This window comes from Lacerta agilis, chromosome 2 (assembly GCF_009819535.1).
Source record: "Lacerta agilis isolate rLacAgi1 chromosome 2, rLacAgi1.pri, whole genome shotgun sequence".
Taxonomy (NCBI): domain Eukaryota; kingdom Metazoa; phylum Chordata; class Lepidosauria; order Squamata; family Lacertidae; genus Lacerta; species Lacerta agilis.
In genome coordinates, this window is record NC_046313.1 from 54,967,230 (window position 1) to 54,985,279 (window position 18,050).

The 18,050-nt window shown below is 39.5% G+C and overlaps 1 protein-coding gene across 4 annotated transcripts in view; it reads left to right on the top strand.

Annotated features, from left to right (window-relative positions):
* The first annotated feature begins 1,147 nt into the window (after positions 1-1,147).
* Positions 1,148-18,050, top strand: part of DDX46 (DEAD-box helicase 46) — a 33,342-nt gene continuing 16,439 nt past the window's right edge. For 2 of the 4 annotated variants that reach the window (XM_033140116.1, XM_033140117.1), the window contains exons 1-13: positions 1,148-1,226; positions 3,360-3,392; positions 4,730-4,918; positions 5,196-5,363; positions 9,712-9,808; positions 10,319-10,484; positions 11,561-11,718; positions 11,870-11,983; positions 13,125-13,290; positions 13,835-13,955; positions 14,297-14,472; positions 15,292-15,413; positions 16,493-16,571. In XM_033140116.1, the coding sequence (XP_032996007.1) occupies positions 1,210-1,226; positions 3,360-3,392; positions 4,730-4,918; positions 5,196-5,363; positions 9,712-9,808; positions 10,319-10,484; positions 11,561-11,718; positions 11,870-11,983; positions 13,125-13,290; positions 13,835-13,955; positions 14,297-14,472; positions 15,292-15,413; positions 16,493-16,571 (1,606 nt within the window). In that variant the 5' untranslated portion in view covers positions 1,148-1,209. The remainder of the gene's footprint in view (positions 1,227-3,359; positions 3,393-4,729; positions 4,919-5,195; positions 5,364-9,711; positions 9,809-10,318; positions 10,485-11,560; positions 11,719-11,869; positions 11,984-13,124; positions 13,291-13,834; positions 13,956-14,296; positions 14,473-15,291; positions 15,414-16,492; positions 16,572-18,050) is intronic. The other 2 variants (XM_033140118.1, XM_033140119.1) reach the window with 1 other exon arrangement.

The following is an 18,050-nucleotide window of genomic DNA, read 5'->3' on the forward strand; positions in this document are numbered from 1 at the left end:
CCGCATTTAAAGCCACTGAAAGCAGAATGAAGTAGCAATAATTCCATACAATTAAAGAACTTGCTGTCCCAGGTCTCCTCATCCCAGGATTCTGCTCACTGTAATACTATTGCACACATCTCAATTCAGTTTCCTTGGAGTGAAGGTCACTGGAGACTGGTGATTTTAGGATATATGATTTAGTATAACAAAATAACAACTTATTTATACCCTGCACACCTGGCTGGGTTTCCCTAGCCACTCTGGGCAGCTCCTAACAGAACGAAAAGCACAACAAAACATCAAGCATTAAAAACTTCACTAAACAGGGCATTAACACTTGAACAGATCTTGCTTCCCCATTAAGTTTATAGGGAGATCTCAAAACCCATAGCTCTGGATTAAGCACACAGAGAAAGTCAGGCCTCCTGTCTTCTTGCAGCTTCAGCCCAGACTAAACATACTGACTAGCTCTTGGCTATTCTACCTGCAATATATCATCTCTCCTGGAAGCACGATTTGGCCAGCTCTTTATTCTTGTAACAAAAAGGTACTTAGCAGCCCTGCTAGGGCTGTTAACTTAAAAAATAAACAGCTTCGGCCAGTTCATCAGTTCCTTCTACCACAGACTACAGTCTTACAGATTAAAACAAAAACAAAAACACAGACTTGTTTGGGATCCACAGGCATTAGCCAAACCAACCACCCAATCCTATAGCAATACTCTACCATCTCCATTAAGATAAAGAGTTGCATACCTGTTCTGTGTTAGACATGAATCCAGGTTGTAAGTAGGAAGTATTTGCTATCGCATATTAGCTATTTCTGGGTATTTGTGTATGTTAATTATATTAATACTAGATGGTGGTACACAGGGCCAGTGCATTGAAGCAATCGTCTTCAGCCTTTTCCAACCCAGCACCCAGGCATACATTTTGGGGAACAATTTATTAATTTGTTACCATCTATTTCTGGGGTGGTAGTGGTGCTTTTGATAGTGTGTCCCTCCCTAGCAAACGCACGAGAGAGGAAGGTCCCGGCCAGAGCCTGTGAAAGCTTGGCCCTCCGGACGCTAGGGGTCGCTGTGCCCCGACTGGCGGAAACGCGGGTGACGGCCCCTTCCGCTTTCTGCGTAGCGCGGTTCATTTCCGCTTCGCTTATTCCTTCGGAAATGGCTGCCGCCGTCGCTAAGCCTTGAGGGATCAAGTCAGGAAGGAGGAAGAGGCCGCTATGGGTCGGGAGTCCAGGTGAGCCGGGAGGCCTTTTGCGGGAGCGGGTCGGGCCCTGCCTGGTTTCTACCCGCGTTGGCCTTTCCGCGAAGCGAGGAGCCGGCCGCAAGGGACAAAAGTGGGAGGCCCTTCGTGGGGCCGGCGGAGCTGCGTCAGGGGGAGCCGCGCGGGAGGAAGGCGAGGAAGCCCGTTCGGGGGTCGCGAGGTTCTCCCCGAGCTTCTCGCCGTCGGGAGTGTCGCAACTGCCAAACGGGCCGGGACTTCTGGTTTAGTTTGAAAAAATATTTATTTCAGACACTTTCATAGAGTCCGTCGTTATTTTTCTATATTATAGTGATTTACAACTTTAGACGGGGCATGATCAGGGCAGTTTTTCGCTCTGCTTTTCTGTTATGTGTTTTGAAGCGGCTGATGGCCAGCCTTCTCTCCCACCCCACCCCCGGACAGGAATGTTTCTGTCCCTGTTTTTGAACCCACCTCATCCCCAGGCCAGGGGTCGATAGCAGTAGCTTCAACGACCCAACAGAATGGTGTTCAAAATATAAATTTCATCCAGAAAAGGCAATGCCACATATTTCCCATGCAAGGTTGGATTAATTTTGATGTTCATGAGATCAATTCTACTCAATTGTAATAAAATATGCAAAATTATACCTCCTCTCTGCTTATTAATTTCTAATTTGTTGCTGCTTCTCACCTGTACCAGGTCATCAGTTATCCAGACTGGTCATAATCCTCTGTAAATTGGGATGACCTGTGCTTATGAACAGCAAACTCGATGTGACTGTTACCAGAGAGGTTCTAACAGACTGAGAATGTAGATTTTATGAGTACAGAATAATAATAATAATAATAATAATAATTATTATTATTATTATTATTATTATTATTTTTTGGTTTCCCCGGCCACTTTTGGGCGGCTTCCAACAAAAATTAAAAATACATTAAAACATCAGTCATTAAAAACTTCCCTAAACAGGGCTACCTTCAGATGTCTTCTAAATGTTATATAGTTGTTTATTTCTTTGACATATGGTGGGAGTGCGTTCCACAGGGCGGGCACCACTACCAAGAAGGCCCTCGGCAAGGTCAACTTTGTTCTTTTTTAAAAGTTCAATATGTCATTTGCTGCCACTGTGTTACTGCTGTTAATCAATATTGGAATGAAAGATTTGCAGTGCAGGTTTATGGTAGCTAGGCTGAACAAAGACTAGCAATGAATGGTTGTAGCATACTTGATCCAAAATAATTTGTAGAGAGAACCTTAATAGTGACTTGGCAGATTGCGTATTTTTCTTTTTCTTGGTTATATCTCATTCTTGTTTTAGGAAGCTCAGGGCAACTTTTGTGGGGCCCGCAGTAGTCTTGCCAGGCACTGATCTAACCCATCCCTGCTTAACACCATTACATCCTTGGAGGCTCTCAGACTGTTCACTGAACCAGTAACAATAATGCACGGCTGCTTCTCATGGTTTTTGTTGTAGTACATGGACACGAATACCTAAGTAAAATTCAGTGTTGTACTATGACAGATGTTCCATCTGCACAAGCATCACCAGACAGAATGATCTCTCCTCTTTCACCTGCACACTGTTCTGGAGGTTCTCCTGACTCCCCTTAAGCTAATTGGAGGGTGGGTGCAGAGGGAAAGCTTCATTAGGTGTATCCCACTCCGTGAGTTTAAAATGCACATTATCCAACAAGTATGAATTGTGCATGTGTGTGTTTTTAACCGTGTTCCATACTAAAAAAACATACAACCAGGTGATTGTGTCTCTACCTGCATGTATGTTGAAATGAAATAGTGTGTGTATGCATATATGTGTGTGTGTGTGTTGTTTTTTTTAATGGACAATGTGTGTATTTTGTACTTGGGAATTCATAGCTGATTACTGAAAATTCTTATAATATTTAGACCTCTGTCTTTTCCAAATGGTAGAAAACTCTTGACTGGCATGGAACATGGTTTGAAAAGTTCCGTAATAAGCTTGTAGTGACTTTCACAGTAACACATGGTTTCATGACATTAGGGAAAATCCCAGTATTGCATAGCATGAGTCTGGACCATTTATGTCACACAGTGCGAAAGGTTTCATGCTGGTTTAGTAGAAGGTTTCACCTTGCTTATCTTAATCTTTCTTATTTCCTTAGATCAACAAAGCAACAGGTGTCCAAACAAAAACAGTGAGTTACCCTATTTAAAATAATAGTTTTTTATCTCACACTTTCTAAGATCAGATGTACTGTGTTAATGATTGTGTTAGTAAAGTTCCCATGCTTTTTCAGTAGGCTATATCTGTATGGGGCCCAATTTAGATATTTACAGGGCCCCTATTCTTTTATGACGTCTGCGGGTTCTTCCTGCTCAAGATTAAGTGCATTTGTTGCAAAGGAAGAAACCAGTGCTGGGACTTGATGGTTTTTCATAGTACTACAAGATACAGTTCTTTAATTTTTCCTATATTTTCAGTTCCACAAAAGGTTTTAGCAAGATATTTAATTAGGTTGCAGTGTTTTAAGTAATACTTTATGCCCTATGTTTGATTTTCTTGGTATGGTTTGCTTAGCAGCCTTAGCTGTGTTATAGGGTGCTAGTGACTCTCTTGTTAATGTTTGGCATGTATTTTGTATATTAACCCAATACTTCTAATTTATGATATATGGTAGAGGGAAAGTACAATTCTTAACATTTTGGCCATAAAAATACTACTGTTTCTACTGCATTATTTCTCTCCACCCCATCTCAAAATTAAACAATAGGCAATGCTGACATGAATGACTGTCCCATTGTAATTTAGGGGCTGAGCATACAATTATCCAGAAATTGGATTGCTTGATCAAGCTGCCTACAACTGGATTATGTTATCTTCTGTCCTAATTTATAATCTACATGACATTACAGCCCTAGAAATTAACAGTGTTAATAGTTGCCTGGAAATGATTCAAAGGATGTTAGTTTATCATTTATTTTTGCTTTTACTCACTGTTTTATTAATTACTAAACTGCTTTCCTTCTATTATTGTTATGCTTCTTTGCCTTGAGCCATGCTTCTATTTGAATAGGAAATACTTTAAATACAAAATAATAGAGCTTGAAGAACCAAAATGACATCGTCAGCCCCTCTTATGAGTTCTCAATTTTATCTTATTTACCATATTTTTCTGTGTATAACATGCCCCTGTGTATAAAATGACCCCTATTTTTTGGGACTCCAAATTGAGGAAGTGTGGGGAGGGGTATTGCCCAGACTTGTTGAGCTTTTTTGGGGGGGGGGATTACCAACAATCGCTCACCCGCCTGTAAAGTAGATTAGACTAAGAGAGATTGGCCCATGCATGGTTGAGTGAGATTTGTAGCTGTGCCTCCTCAGTCCTTGTCCAGCATGCGAGGATAAGTCAAGAGCTAATTTTTAACCTTTTTAAAAGCTCTAAAGATTGTATTCTTTGAAAACATCTGTGGTTGTGTATGCTAAACTCCAATTTTGGTGTTGTGTATCTTGACCATTCTGTTGCTACCACAGGCATTATCGGAAGCGCTCCTCATCACGAGGGCGTTCTGGTAGCCGTTCTAAGAGTCGCTCTCCATCTGACAAGAGAGCAAAACGTGGAGATGATAGACGTTCTAGAAGCAGGGACAGAGAACGTAGGCGTGAAAGATCACGGAGCAGGGACAAGAGGAGATCTCGGTCACGTGATCGAAAGCGTGTGAGGTAAGCAAAGGAAAATTGAATAACTTATTAAAACATTCCTTCCCCCGGGAGATACTGGATGTTTTCCGGTGAAAGAGGTTGCCTATAACTAGAAGTTGTGTCCAGTAGGAAGTGTTCTCAGTTGGTCATTTTCCTTGAAAAGCTGTAATCATTGGTATTGATGCTTGTCCTGTTTTCTTTTTAGATTTCTAATTAAATCTTTTTAGATTACTAATGAACATTTTCTACTATCTCTCTTTTTAATGATTAAACTAGAAATAATATTTTGTTTACACAGTATTACCCAAAATCTGCTTGTGCGTAGGCGTTCACGAAGCAGAGAGCGGGAACGGAGCAGAGAGAGGAGACGATCACGGAGTCGAGAGAGAAGAAGATCCAGAAGCCGAAGTAGAGGGCGGCGGTCCCGATCTTCTAGCCCTGGCAAGAACAAGAAATTAGAAAACAGGTAATTGACATACTAATGCATGCTATTTTCTTAAATATTTGAATACTTTAATGGAATAGCTGTAATTATGGTCAACTTTCTATAGACAAGTCATAAGAAAGTTTGAACTTACTCTGGATAACCATGAATTAAGCATACAAACAGAGAGGGAAGCTGCCATCTGTACAGCTCGTTTGAAGATTAGAAGAAAAAAAAATGCGGAGGGGAGTGTTTAATTGTGTGCTGTGAAGTGGTGGTGGTGGTATTGGAGCATCTCTGATAGTGTGATAGGGAGTTACAGCTACCTGTTCTGTGACTTTGGGAAGGGAAGAAAACTCTGATAAATATCAACGAGAGAAGAAGAATGTCCCTGGGTAGAGAGCAACATATAGGAAGGCATAGATAGAATAAAAAAAAAGGAGGATTGTATTGAGTTTGTGAGGAATCGGGACAAGAGCTTGAATATGAAGAAACAAGTGAATGAATGAAGTGATTAGGGAAGAGCATTGGGGAAATATGCCTAATTGCTTCTGTATGGTGTCCAGTTAGTAAGTTCTTTTCTCCCTTCCCTCTGTCCTGGTGTGAACTGCAAGTAAATTTCTAATGCTTTTGCTGTAACCATTAGTGCTAGAGATGAAATGCCGAGGTTCTGAAAATTCAGAGTCTGACATTAGAAGATTAATTGTTGGGAAATGCTACATTATAAAGTCCTTTCCTTTATCAAGTTTTATTACAATATTTCATTTGACTGCTTTGAAATCTGCTTCACCACCACCACCACAGTGCCAAAAAGGAAGAGCCCCACATTTTTACACATTTTTAAACATGTTTGCCTCATCTGAACTTGGCATGATTGCAGCAGAAACTATCGTGATAATAACAACCTTAAAATTGTGATCGAGATCCAGGACAGATGTTTTGCATTTGCCTTTCTTTTAGGTTTGACCTGCTGTTCCACTTTGGTGGACTTTCTCCTTTTAGAACTTTTATTTACCTCAGACACTTCAGTTCTGTATTCTCTCTCTCTCTCTCTCTCTCTCCCCCCCGCCCAATTCCTAAGCTGTATCCAAACATTTTTTAAAGCAATTCCAATAAAAGACAGTATTGCAGAGAGTCAGCAAAGACACAAAACAGGAAATGTGAGGGACATGTAATGGAGAGTAGTTTTTGTATCAGGCTTCATAATGAGGGAACCATTTCTTCTTGTTGAGGTTCTTAACTTATATCCAAAAACCTCCCTTCATTCTTCCTGACTGGGGCTTGGTGTTGTATACACTCTAATCTGTGTACTCCGGTGTTGTTAGATGTACCATTATGATAGGGAGCCCTTTATTTTTATTTTTCTGTAAATAATACTATGTAAGAAAAGATTTAGTTCTATTACTTGTTTGTTGAGGAGCTGCTCTATATAGAGTTGTGTGCATGCTCCACCTAGTGATTCATCTTGGTGCTCTCATTGCTGTGTACTGTGTTTATCTGCTGCTTCGTTATGCTGGCCTGCAAGAAAATGGCATTGGTGATTCTCTGGCCTCTCAGAAAATCAAACCATTCTTTATAACTTGTTCCTCTGGGGCCTCTGTGCTGCTATCACTATGCTTAGAAAACCTGAAGGAGTCCTCTTTGTTCTACAGATCTGCTTTCTCAAAATTAAGAACAGGTGTGCTAAATGAAAAGTATTAGCAAGCATGTGGTCAAGGTATACAATAAAAATATGTAAGCCATTTCAGAAATATATCCATCTAGCTTTATCAACCTTATTCTAAAGTCACAAAGATAATGTCTTGAAAGTTCAGTGACATAAACTGTTGTTTAAGATAAGCATATGGTTTTTGTTAAAACCTTTCAGTGGGCTCTAAAGAGAACTTTATAAGATTTTACCAACAAAAATGATTTCTACATTTATAGCCAAGGGTTAGCACATGTTTGAATTGGATTTGTCCTTTTTGTGGGAGAAGAGGTGGGAATAATAAAAATCCATAATAAACATGATAAATGGCTTTCATATTGAAGCCAAGTCTGTCAGATTCTGAGAGAAGGTGTGTGTTTTAAAACATTCATTTCAGCCAGCAGTGACTCCTTGGAGGACACTAACACTTCCAAAGCAAGTGCTAAATCATTTAGTGAAACAAGCATTCATTTTTAGTTGATTTGCAGGAGGTGTAAAATAAACACTAGGACTATTAGTTATGCCTAGGTATTCTGGAAATTAAATTTTCAATAAGTGTTTGCTTTCAAAAAGAAAGAGAAAAAGAAAGAAAGAAAGAAAGAAAGAAAGAAAGAAAGAAAGAAAAGATCAAAATGGAGCCTAACACTTGGTATATGCCTATAAATTGTAAATGTCTGAAATCTGCGTGCATGACGATTTTAAGGCCAGGATCCCAAGAGGCAAATACAGAGCAATGCAGACAGTTTTCTTTTCTTTTTGAAGCCCCTTGAGTCACATGGGCATAAGAAGGGCCTGGTGGATCTGGCCATCTTGTTCAGTGTCCTGCTCTCACCGTAGCAGCCATATGCCTATGGGAAGCCCATAAGCAGGGCATGTGCAAGAGCACTCTTCCCTCCTATGGTTTCTAGTAACTGATATTCCAAAGCATACTGCCTCTAATTGTGAAGGCAAAGCATAGCCATCATGGTTAGTAGCCAGTGGTTGTTTTTATTTTTCACTTCCATGAATTTGTCTAAGCTTCTTTCAGAATCATCCAGGTTGGTGGCCATTGCACCTTCCTGTAAAAGCAAATTCCATAGTTGAACTGTGTAAAGAAGACACTTTATTGTGTCTTGAATATTCCAAAATTCAGCTTCATTGGGTGTTATGAGACAGAAAGAAAAACTTGTCTATCCACTTTCTTCATAATATGCATACTTTTATAAACTTATGTCATGCCTCCTCTTGCCATTTCTCTGAATTAAAAATAAATAAATCCAAATACGGCAACTTTTCCATATAGGGGAGTTTTTCCATCCTCTTGATCATTTTGGTTGCCGTTTTCTGAACCTTATCCAACTCTTAAATTATTCTTTTTGATGTGTGGTCACTAGAACTGTACACAGTGTTCCAAATGTCTTCATACCATAGCTTTGTGTAATGCTGTTACGATTTCAGTAGTTTTATTTCCAGCTTCTTTCCTAATGATCCTTACAGCTGCCACACACTGGGTCAACCTTAATTGAACTATCCACTATAACCCCAAGGTCTCATTCCTGGTCAGTCACTGCTAGTTCAGACCCCAGGAGCATATATGTGAAATGCATCGCTTCATACTTGTACTCTAGATTGCTTATGAACAAGTTAAAAAGCACCAGTGTGGGGGGCAGTGGTATGCAGTAGGGCCTTTTCAGTGGAAGCTCCTACATTTTGGAAATACCTATTTTTAGATGTGTGTCCGATGGCAACTCTACTTATATTTTGAAGGCATGCTAAGGTACAGCTTTTTACTCCAGCTTTTGGGAGTGTTTGATTGGTTGTTTGTGATTGTATACTGGTTATGTTGAACTGAGTTTAGCTGTCATTATTTTATATTGTACTGTCTTTTTGCTGTGTAGCCTGTTCTGTGACCTTGTTGTGTAGGGCAGGTAATAAATGCACCAAATAAGTAATAAATCCTCTGCAGCCAGCATGACAGTAGTTAGGGATGATGGGGTTGTAGTCCATTAGTTTTTGGGGACTAAAGGTTGGGGGAGGGTGCTTTAGATTATATTTTATGGCTGTAATGTTTTGCACATTTACTTGGGTGTGAGTCCTGTTGAACGTGGTAGTCTTATTTTTTAATAAACAGGTTTGTATCCATCAAAGTCAGCATGCTTATTCAACAAATTCTACTTGTTCAATGGAACTTCTCCCTCTCTTCCCCCTCCAAATCTGCTTTTAGGATTCTACAGTGCAAATCTCGTAATCTGCTCTTTGGGAAAAGAGAGGGAGGGGAATTTCTGTTGCATGAATGGAAGTCATTCTGTGAGTGCAATGACATTGTTCCCAAACCTTTTGAGTTTCAGAGCACATTTAGAAAACTAAAACTATTACTTTCACCACAAAATATCCACTTCGTGTAAGAAAAACTGGCAGTGCTCAGAACCCCCCTCTCAAAAAAGGCAAAGTACCTGCACCCCCCAAAAAAACAAACAGAATGCATAGGAAAGAAGCGGGCAGCTCACACCCAGCAAAAATTGAGAGAGGCAGGGGGCCTTGACAGGTGCAAAGTCTGTGTCTGTGGGTGCCATGTTGGGGATTCCAGTGTTAAATAACAATTTACCAAAGTTTATTATTACTTATGTGTAATACCATTACTGTTTCCTTCACTACACCTAAAGCCTCTTAAGGGAAGCTGACATTCACCACCAGTCATATGCAACTCTTGATACTGTCTTTCAGATCACGATCTAAAGAAAAGGTAGAAGGTGTGGAAGTTAACAAAGAAAAGAAAAAAGAGAAAGAGGACAAAGAAGAAGAAAAGGGTCAAGATGTAAATGTATGTATAGTAACTATTGAAAAGTTTCATTGTTCAATAATGGGCACAATACTGTAGTTTATTGACTTCATAGTGTTTCTAATTCTGTATAAAGTCTTGTTTCTTTGCATGTAGCACAAAAATCTTCCTTTCTTCTGGACAGAATGTAGTGACTCAATTGAGGACTTCTAACAAGTAGAACATAAGCTACATTTGTGTTGTGACTATGGGCATTTACTTACTGCTGCTGTAACAACAGTCTCTTGTAATTACAGCTGTGCAGTTGGAACCTGCTTGCTTTTTCCTGTGTTCTGCTGCTTATGTTTTGCTTCATTAGTGAATGAAACAGAGTAGCTGTCCAAGGCACAGAATGACAGTACTTAATTCTTCAAGAGAGTGAACTTGTATTGTTACACGAGTTTCCCAAGATTTTATGTTGGATGTGACTGGCAATGTCTTGCATCTCCTTTTGGAAAAACAGAGTTCATGTCAGTGATCAGTAACTGCATATGGTTGCTTTTTCTCCCTCAGAATTTTGATCAGAACAAACTAGAAGAGGAAATGAGGAAGCGAAAAGAAAGAGTAGAGAAATGGAGAGAAGAACAGCGCAAAAAAGCTATGGAAAATATAGGAGAACTAAAGAAAGAAATTGAAGAAATGAAGCAGGGGAAAAAATGGAGCTTAGAAGATGATGATGGTATTAACTACTTATGTAACTAACTGTGGGGAGGGAAGCCTTTTTGTTGCTGTTGAACATGTGCGGATGTGGTGTACTATGTCATATGTACTTTACTTTTTTTGCTTTCAAAGTGGTTAAGGGAGAGGGGAAGATGAGCTGCATTTGCATGTCATGCTAAGCCCAAACCATTGCTGATAGTATGCAAATATGCAAACTCCTATCCTGAGGAGGAAATAGCACCCAGACTTCTTAGTTCGCTGCTGTGTAGCAGGTAAGCCAAGGTTAGGTTCAATGTGTTGTCTAAACCTGGGATCATGGTTAAGGTCTCTCCTGAACTATGATATGTAGCCAAGGTTTGCAGTTACGGGTTCTGGTTAGGTTGGAGAGACTTTAGCCACAATTCCAGACTCAGATGACACACTAAGCCAAACCTTGGCTTAGCTGCCATCCCATGCTGGGGAGGAGCAAAATAGGTGCAAGCTCCTTGTTGGGAACCAGCATTTTTGCATTGTCATGATAAATCATTCTTTGGTTTACAGTGATGTGCAAACTGGGCCATTGGGTTGGGCCCATGTTAAGCTTCTGAGCCTATATGAATTGACCCAGACCCTGTGATCATCATCTGAGGTCCTTTCTGTGCCCCTCCATGGGAGGTCCAGAAGGTGGCAACATAAAAATGTGCCTTTTTTGTGGTGGCTCCCTGTTTGTGGAATGCTGTCCCAAGGGCAGCTTGCCTGGTGCCTTCATTGCATATCTTTAGGTACCAGGTGTAAATGTTTCACTATAAGCAGGCCTTTGGCTGATTAAACATTCTATGGCCTCTTAAACGTGTTTGTGGGAGGGGATTTGTTTTTATTTTATTATGTATTTGTGTTCTCATTTTCTGTGAACTTTGGATGAACGCAGTATACAAATATTATAATGATGATGATGATTGTGATAAATGGATGCATGCAAGTGTAAGAGTTTTCAAAGTTGTTTGGCAAGAAGAAACAATTTGATTCATTTGTTTATGAAAGCATGAATTGTAATTGTACAAACTGCTTGTATCCCAGAATGGTTTTAAATACTACTAAAATCTCTTTTTGCATTAGATGATGATGAAGAAACTGCAGAAGGGGAAAAGGAAGGTAATGAGATTGAAGATGAAGAACTTGATCCATTAGATGCATATATGGAAGAAGTGAAAGAAGAGGTTAAGAAGTTCAATATGAGAAGTGTAAAAGGTGGAGGTGGAGGTGGAAGTGAAAAGGTAATTTTTTTTAAAAAAAAGTTCAGGTCTTAAAATAGTTTTTTGTGTGCATTAAATCTGAAATATATGAGATCAAATCTAGTACCATGTAGAGTTTGCTAGTAGGATGGCTTGTAAAATTTCTAATGTTTATTACCTTTTCTTTTTAAAGAAATCTGGGCCAACAGTTACTAAAGTAGTAACAGTGGTGAAAACCAAAAAAGCATCTCCAGAAACAGAAAAGAAGAAAGGAGAACTTATGGTGAATGACCAAGATGCAATGGAGGTAATTACAACATGCCAAATTGTTTATTTTGCTATATGAAATCCTCTATCAAGTTTAAAGATTAGAAAACAGTTTGTTTTAACCATGTATGTAACCCAGTTTTGTCATGTTCACCAATCTATATGCAAAATTGTATATTTTCCACAGAAAAAATGAAGAGTTGCCATAGGCATTGTGAAATATAATGGCATTTGCCTATACTTAAGTCTTAATACCTTCCTTTTGAGATTTATACTTTCAGAACTGCAAAGTCACTGATAATAATTAGAAGTGAGAAGGATTAGGATAAGCATCTTGCTGTTACGGTGGCAACAGAAGAGGGCAGCAATAGTAGTGGCAGCCTACGAGGCCTCATGGCGACAAAAGCAGTGGGGCTTACGTGGCCTCGCCATGGTGGAAAGAAGTGACGACGGCCTGCAAGTCCTTCTGGCGGTAGTGGGAAGTGGTGGTAGAAGCTGTGGCAGCCTGCCTCAGGAAGGCCTCACAGGCCGCTGCTGCCACCACCGCCATGAGAAAGGCTTGCAGGCCATTGCCGCTTTTGCCACTGTGGCAAGGCCTTGAAGGCCACCACTACTGATGCCACCACAACAAGGCCTCGCAGGCTGCTGCTACTGCTGCTGCCCACTGCCATGACAAGGCTTCTCAAGCTGCTGATTATTGTGCCACTGCTGCCAGGCTGCTGCCGCCTCTGCCACCTAGCAGGCCTGCTGGCAGTCCCAGATTATTTCTATTCACTATGACTCATCACCATACTTTGAATTGTCCTGAGTACCACCATTTGCCAAGTCCCAAACCTAAAGTCTCATTCGGATGAATTTTGGCTTTCCTGCTGCTGAAAGTGGCCGTGAGGTGATTGATAATATCATTTATCAGTTTTAGACCTGTAAGTAGTAGCAGTTGCCCAGACATTTTCCTGTTCACCTCTACATAGTTCGTTCCTGATTTCAGATATCGTGATATACCACGATGTTTAGCTGATGATATATCGCTATACTGGAAACCAGTTATTGCCCAGCCCTAGTCTGCTCTTAGTATAACTTTCAGTTATCAAGATAAGGTAAACATGCTCTGCAGAAAGCAGATTTTGCCTGAATATTACTTGGCCTGAATGTTTGGCTTTTGTGATTTTACAACTCAACAGTATTCCTCTGAAGAGGAGGAAGTAGATCTCCAGACTGCACTGACAGGGTACCAGACCAAACATAGGAAATTGCTGGAACCAGTGGATCATGGGAAGATTGAATATGAGCCCTACAGGAAAAACTTCTATGTTGAAGTCCCAGAGCTAGCTAAGATGACTCAGGAAGGTAATAACAACCGTCAAAGTAGTAGTAACTCTAGTTTCAGAGATGTTGCATTTCAGATGACCATGGATAAAAATATGTTGGGAGACACTTGGCATACAGTGAGCCTTCAGTTTATGTGGGGGCTACATTCTGGGGATTGCACTAAAGCCAATTTTGTATATAGTCTAAATGCATTGGGTACAATGTTGGTGGGATTGCCAAATTCCTTTCTCCTGAACACGCACACCCTTCCCAACCCCCTTTTAATTTTTTTTCTTTTTCTCCAAGTGCTTAAAGCTGAATGTGCACAAGTTAAATACACATAAATTGTGGGCTTACTGTATTAGGAAAAGAGAGTCATCAACAGAATAGCCTATGTTAATGCATAACACTGTCTTTTGTAGTCATGCTTACAACATAGAAAGCTTATTGTAAATCTCAGTATGCTTTATCAAAAACATTGCTGCAGAGGCCAGTAATATCACATGTACAGAGAATATCTTACAAGAGGGCATTGATTGGTGTGGATAAATTAATCAGTATTCTAATCTGGATTGTGTTTCAGAGGTGAATGCATATAGGCTGGAAATGGAAGGAATTATAGTCAAGGGTAAAGGATGTCCTAAACCAATTAAAACCTGGGTACAGTGTGGTATTTCTATGAAAATCCTGAGTTCCATGAAAAAGTAAGTGAACTGCAGCAAAATGAAGCATGCATGTATTGAAGTGTATATGAATTCTCCTTGTCAGGGTCTTTGCTTTCTGACTTTTGCTGTTTGCAGCACACTGCTGTTTGCAGTTACCATGTGGGTCTGTGTAAAAGAAATTATCTAATAAGCCATCCAAATTCAAGATTTCAGGGTAGATACAGGTAACTTAATTCTTTTGTGTCACTTGTTCACTAATCATATATATGTTGTGATGTATTTTAATTTCAATTAATAATTTTGACTCTGTATTTTTTTTTTTTAAATGTGCATATCAGAATGTTCAGGTTCTTAACATACAATCTCTTATTTCTTTTAAGGCATGGCTATGAGAAGCCCACCCCTATCCAAGCCCAAGCTATACCTGCAATTATGGGTGGACGTGATTTAATTGGCATTGCTAAAACAGGAAGTGGAAAGACCATTGCTTTTCTGTTGCCCATGTTCAGGCACATCATGGACCAGAGACAACTAGAAGAAGGAGAGGGTCCAATAGGTACATGATAGCGACATTCTTTTTAATGCCATGCTGTGTGTGTGCAGGTTAATAATTAATTTAATGGATCAAGCATGAAGTGGAAGTGAACTATGAAAGGAATTGCCTGCTTGTGCTATATAGTTATAATTTCACTATTAAATTTGCTAACTGTTCTCCTTGCCAGGCGAAAGGGAAGACAATACAGGATATGCTTTGCTTCTGTGTTGCAGGTGTATCTTAAATGTTAATTTCTTCTAGCAGAATGTGTGTGGATTAGTTTATGGAGCCATCCTCAAGTTTCCCTCCTTCCCCAATCTTTCTCCCCAAAGACTACCTCATATATATTGAGGTACTGGGTGCTGCTAAGCAACTTCAGGATTTACTAAGGAAAAGCACCAGATTCAAAGGAGAATGGAGCACATGTGTTCAGGAAATGTGCAGCAAAATGAGGAACAAAACTGAAACAAAATGCAAAGGATGGTTGCCTGAATGTGCCTGTAAGCCACCAAGCTAGAACTTTGCCAGTCTGTTATCTAAAAAAAGCAAGTTCACGGCTTAGCGGAAAGAAATTGGATGAAATTCAAATTTACCTTGTTTCTTTACACACTTTTACATTGTACATAAAATCCTATACATCTATAAAGTACCTATTACTATGACGTATTAGATTTCTGTCACAAAAGAAAATTGTGTTATTCTAGAAATTTGATTTCCTTTGTGGAAGGAAATCTCACTACCTTCTAAGCATGTGTTGGAAGTAAAGTGCTGGAAATGGTGAGATTTGCTTATGAGTAAAGAGTTAGGATTTTTGTAATTACACTGCTTTGTTCTTTTCAGCTGTTATTATGACTCCTACTCGAGAGCTGGCTTTACAGATTACAAAGGAGTGTAAGAAGTTCTCAAAGACACTTGGGGTTAGAGTTGTGTGTGTATATGGAGGAACAGGAATAAGTGAACAGGTACATATAAATCTTGTCTCTCTATTCATAGTACAGGTATCTTGATTTGTGTTGCTATCAGTGCAGAATTTGTTTGGAATCTTTTTTAGGTTTCAAGTAGTTTCTCTGTAACAGTTGTTTAATTCAAAGAGAATGCGAAGGTTATTGTTTTGTATCCAGAGAGGCATGAGCTGAGCTCTGCTCTTGCAGCAGCATTTCATGGCTATTCCACACTACACCCACCCCAAGAGAGACAGGACACCCATCGGGGGGGTGTGTTTCTATTTCTTCTCTGATGCATACATTAGCAAAGGGGGCTTTTTGCTGAAGGATTCAGCAAAATCACCTTCTTAGTATTTCAGTAGGTAGAACATGAGATTCTTAATCTCTGGGTCATTGGTTCAATCCTCATGTTGGGCAAAATATTCTTGCATTGCATGGGGTTGGACTAGATGAACCTTGTGGTCTCTTCCAACTCTACAGATCCATGAAAATGAATATGTATCCTGGTAAAATTTTATGAACTTTCAGTTTTGTTGTTGAACCCACAGCTGTTGTTTTGACTGCAGAGTTGCTTTCACAATGTATATAGTAATTGGGAGTTTCCCAGTTGCATATTTGGGACATCCCACACTTAATAATTCACAAGAAATGGAAGGTAACTAAACTCTGCCACAAAACAGAGGGCAGTATTCAACTAAGTTTTATTTGGAATAGACCCATTGAAATTAATCAACATGGCTAAGTTAGCTCCATTAATTTCACTGGGTCTACAGTAAAAGCTGGATACCACCCAAGGCAAATTACATTGCCTTCTACAAACAAAAGGCCGCCCTGAGCTAGCCAACTGCAGATTAATCTTTGTGGGGCACCATAGTAAGCAAGGTGTTTGCAAGCATCTTACTATGTTTTGATTTGTTTTAACTGACAAAAAATGAGCCATTCAGATGTTGCAGGAGAATAGTACCCCCAGCCTTTAAAGGTTACAGCTGAGGGAATTGTTACTAAATCACTGATGAGTAGAATAAATTGCTTAAGGGTTGCTGATAATACCATAAGTGTTATACATTTTAATTTTCCTCAACTTATTTTATAACCAGATTGCTGAACTGAAAAGGGGTGCTGAAATAATCGTTTGCACACCTGGTCGCATGATTGACATGTTAGCAGCTAACAATGGTAAGAAGAGACTTTCATTTAATGATTTTCTTTAGTGATAAATAAATGGGACATTTTATTCATAAGTGGAATTCTGGAAGTTATGTATTTCTTGAAGCTGTGATATCAGACATGGTGAATATCGTCATTAAAATGGTTCTTTCCAATAACTTTTAGATGTGGGTCTTATAAGTGAAGGACAGTAACTCTTAAGAATTTCTTAGAACAAGTATATGCATTTTAGATTTATATCTCAACTTCAAAATTGGCTTACTTAGGATTACTGTTTCTTAATTTGAAGTTATGCTGCCTGTCTGACGCTTGTTGACATTAATGCAACAGTAATTTACTTTTGTTGAAGGAAATATAGCTGCACATTTCTAAATTGAAGTAAATCCACAATTCTTTTTCAACAAAAACATGAAATTTCTCTCATATATCGTAAGTTTTCCGTCTTAGTACAAATCAATATACTAAACAGAGATATTGCAGCTTTAAAATGCTTTTTATTTCGGTATTGCATGCTTGTTAAATAATGTTTGATTTGCTTAAATATTGTACTTCAAAACCTCTACTAAACTGTTGACATTTGACTTCTGTGGGAAAAGTTCCTTCAAGAATTATAGAACTGGGCTTCCAAGACTTAAGCCATCAAAGGTAGGTACATCATTGCAGTTCCCAAGCAATGTACACTTTTAGCAGCTGAATAAATAATGAAAATTCTGCCAATTAAAATTGGATAACAATATATGTATTTAGTGCTGAAGAAGATTTACCTTTTATCCGCTTTAAATTAGCTACCTTAAAAGCCACATTAAAACAGCTTTTCCTCTTCCTTTTTTTTTTTTTAAAAAGCAATATCCTTGCTTTAAAATAGCTAAATTGTGTGTTCCTCCCCTTGTGTCTAACTCAGTTCAGCATCCAAATAAGTAGTTGAGAAATTCAGATCATAATTGATGATTGGGATGGAAGGGAGCTTCTGGTGGAGTGCATAACCCCTATGCTGTGGAGAAAGTTCCATGCTCTCTTAGATTTCAATGTACCCCAAACTTCATGTAAGGTTTCTGCTCTTCCCATGTTCAGAAGAGGTTGGGTAGGGTTTTTCCTGTCTTACCTATTCCCTTTATAGCATATAGAAGCAGTGGGTTTTGGACATTTAAATTCTTCCCTAGTTTTAAGTGTTTAAGGGTTTTGTTGTTAAAACTCAAACTGCTCTCGTGTAATTCCAAATCACATGAGATTAGATCAGGGGTCGGTAACCTAAGGCCCATGGGCCAGTAGCGGCTCATCTATCCATGGCGACCCCCGCCTCCTGCTCTTACTGGTGTGGTGTGGTGTGGGAGCTGACTTCCGGGTTGATGGCGCCTGTGTGCATGCGCTCCTTCGACCCGGATGTGCGCCGGAAATAGCGTGTGTGCACACATGCGGGACAGAAGTGCCTGTATGCATGCACACACGCTATTTCCAGCGCACATCCGGGTTGGAGGAGTGCCAGAAATA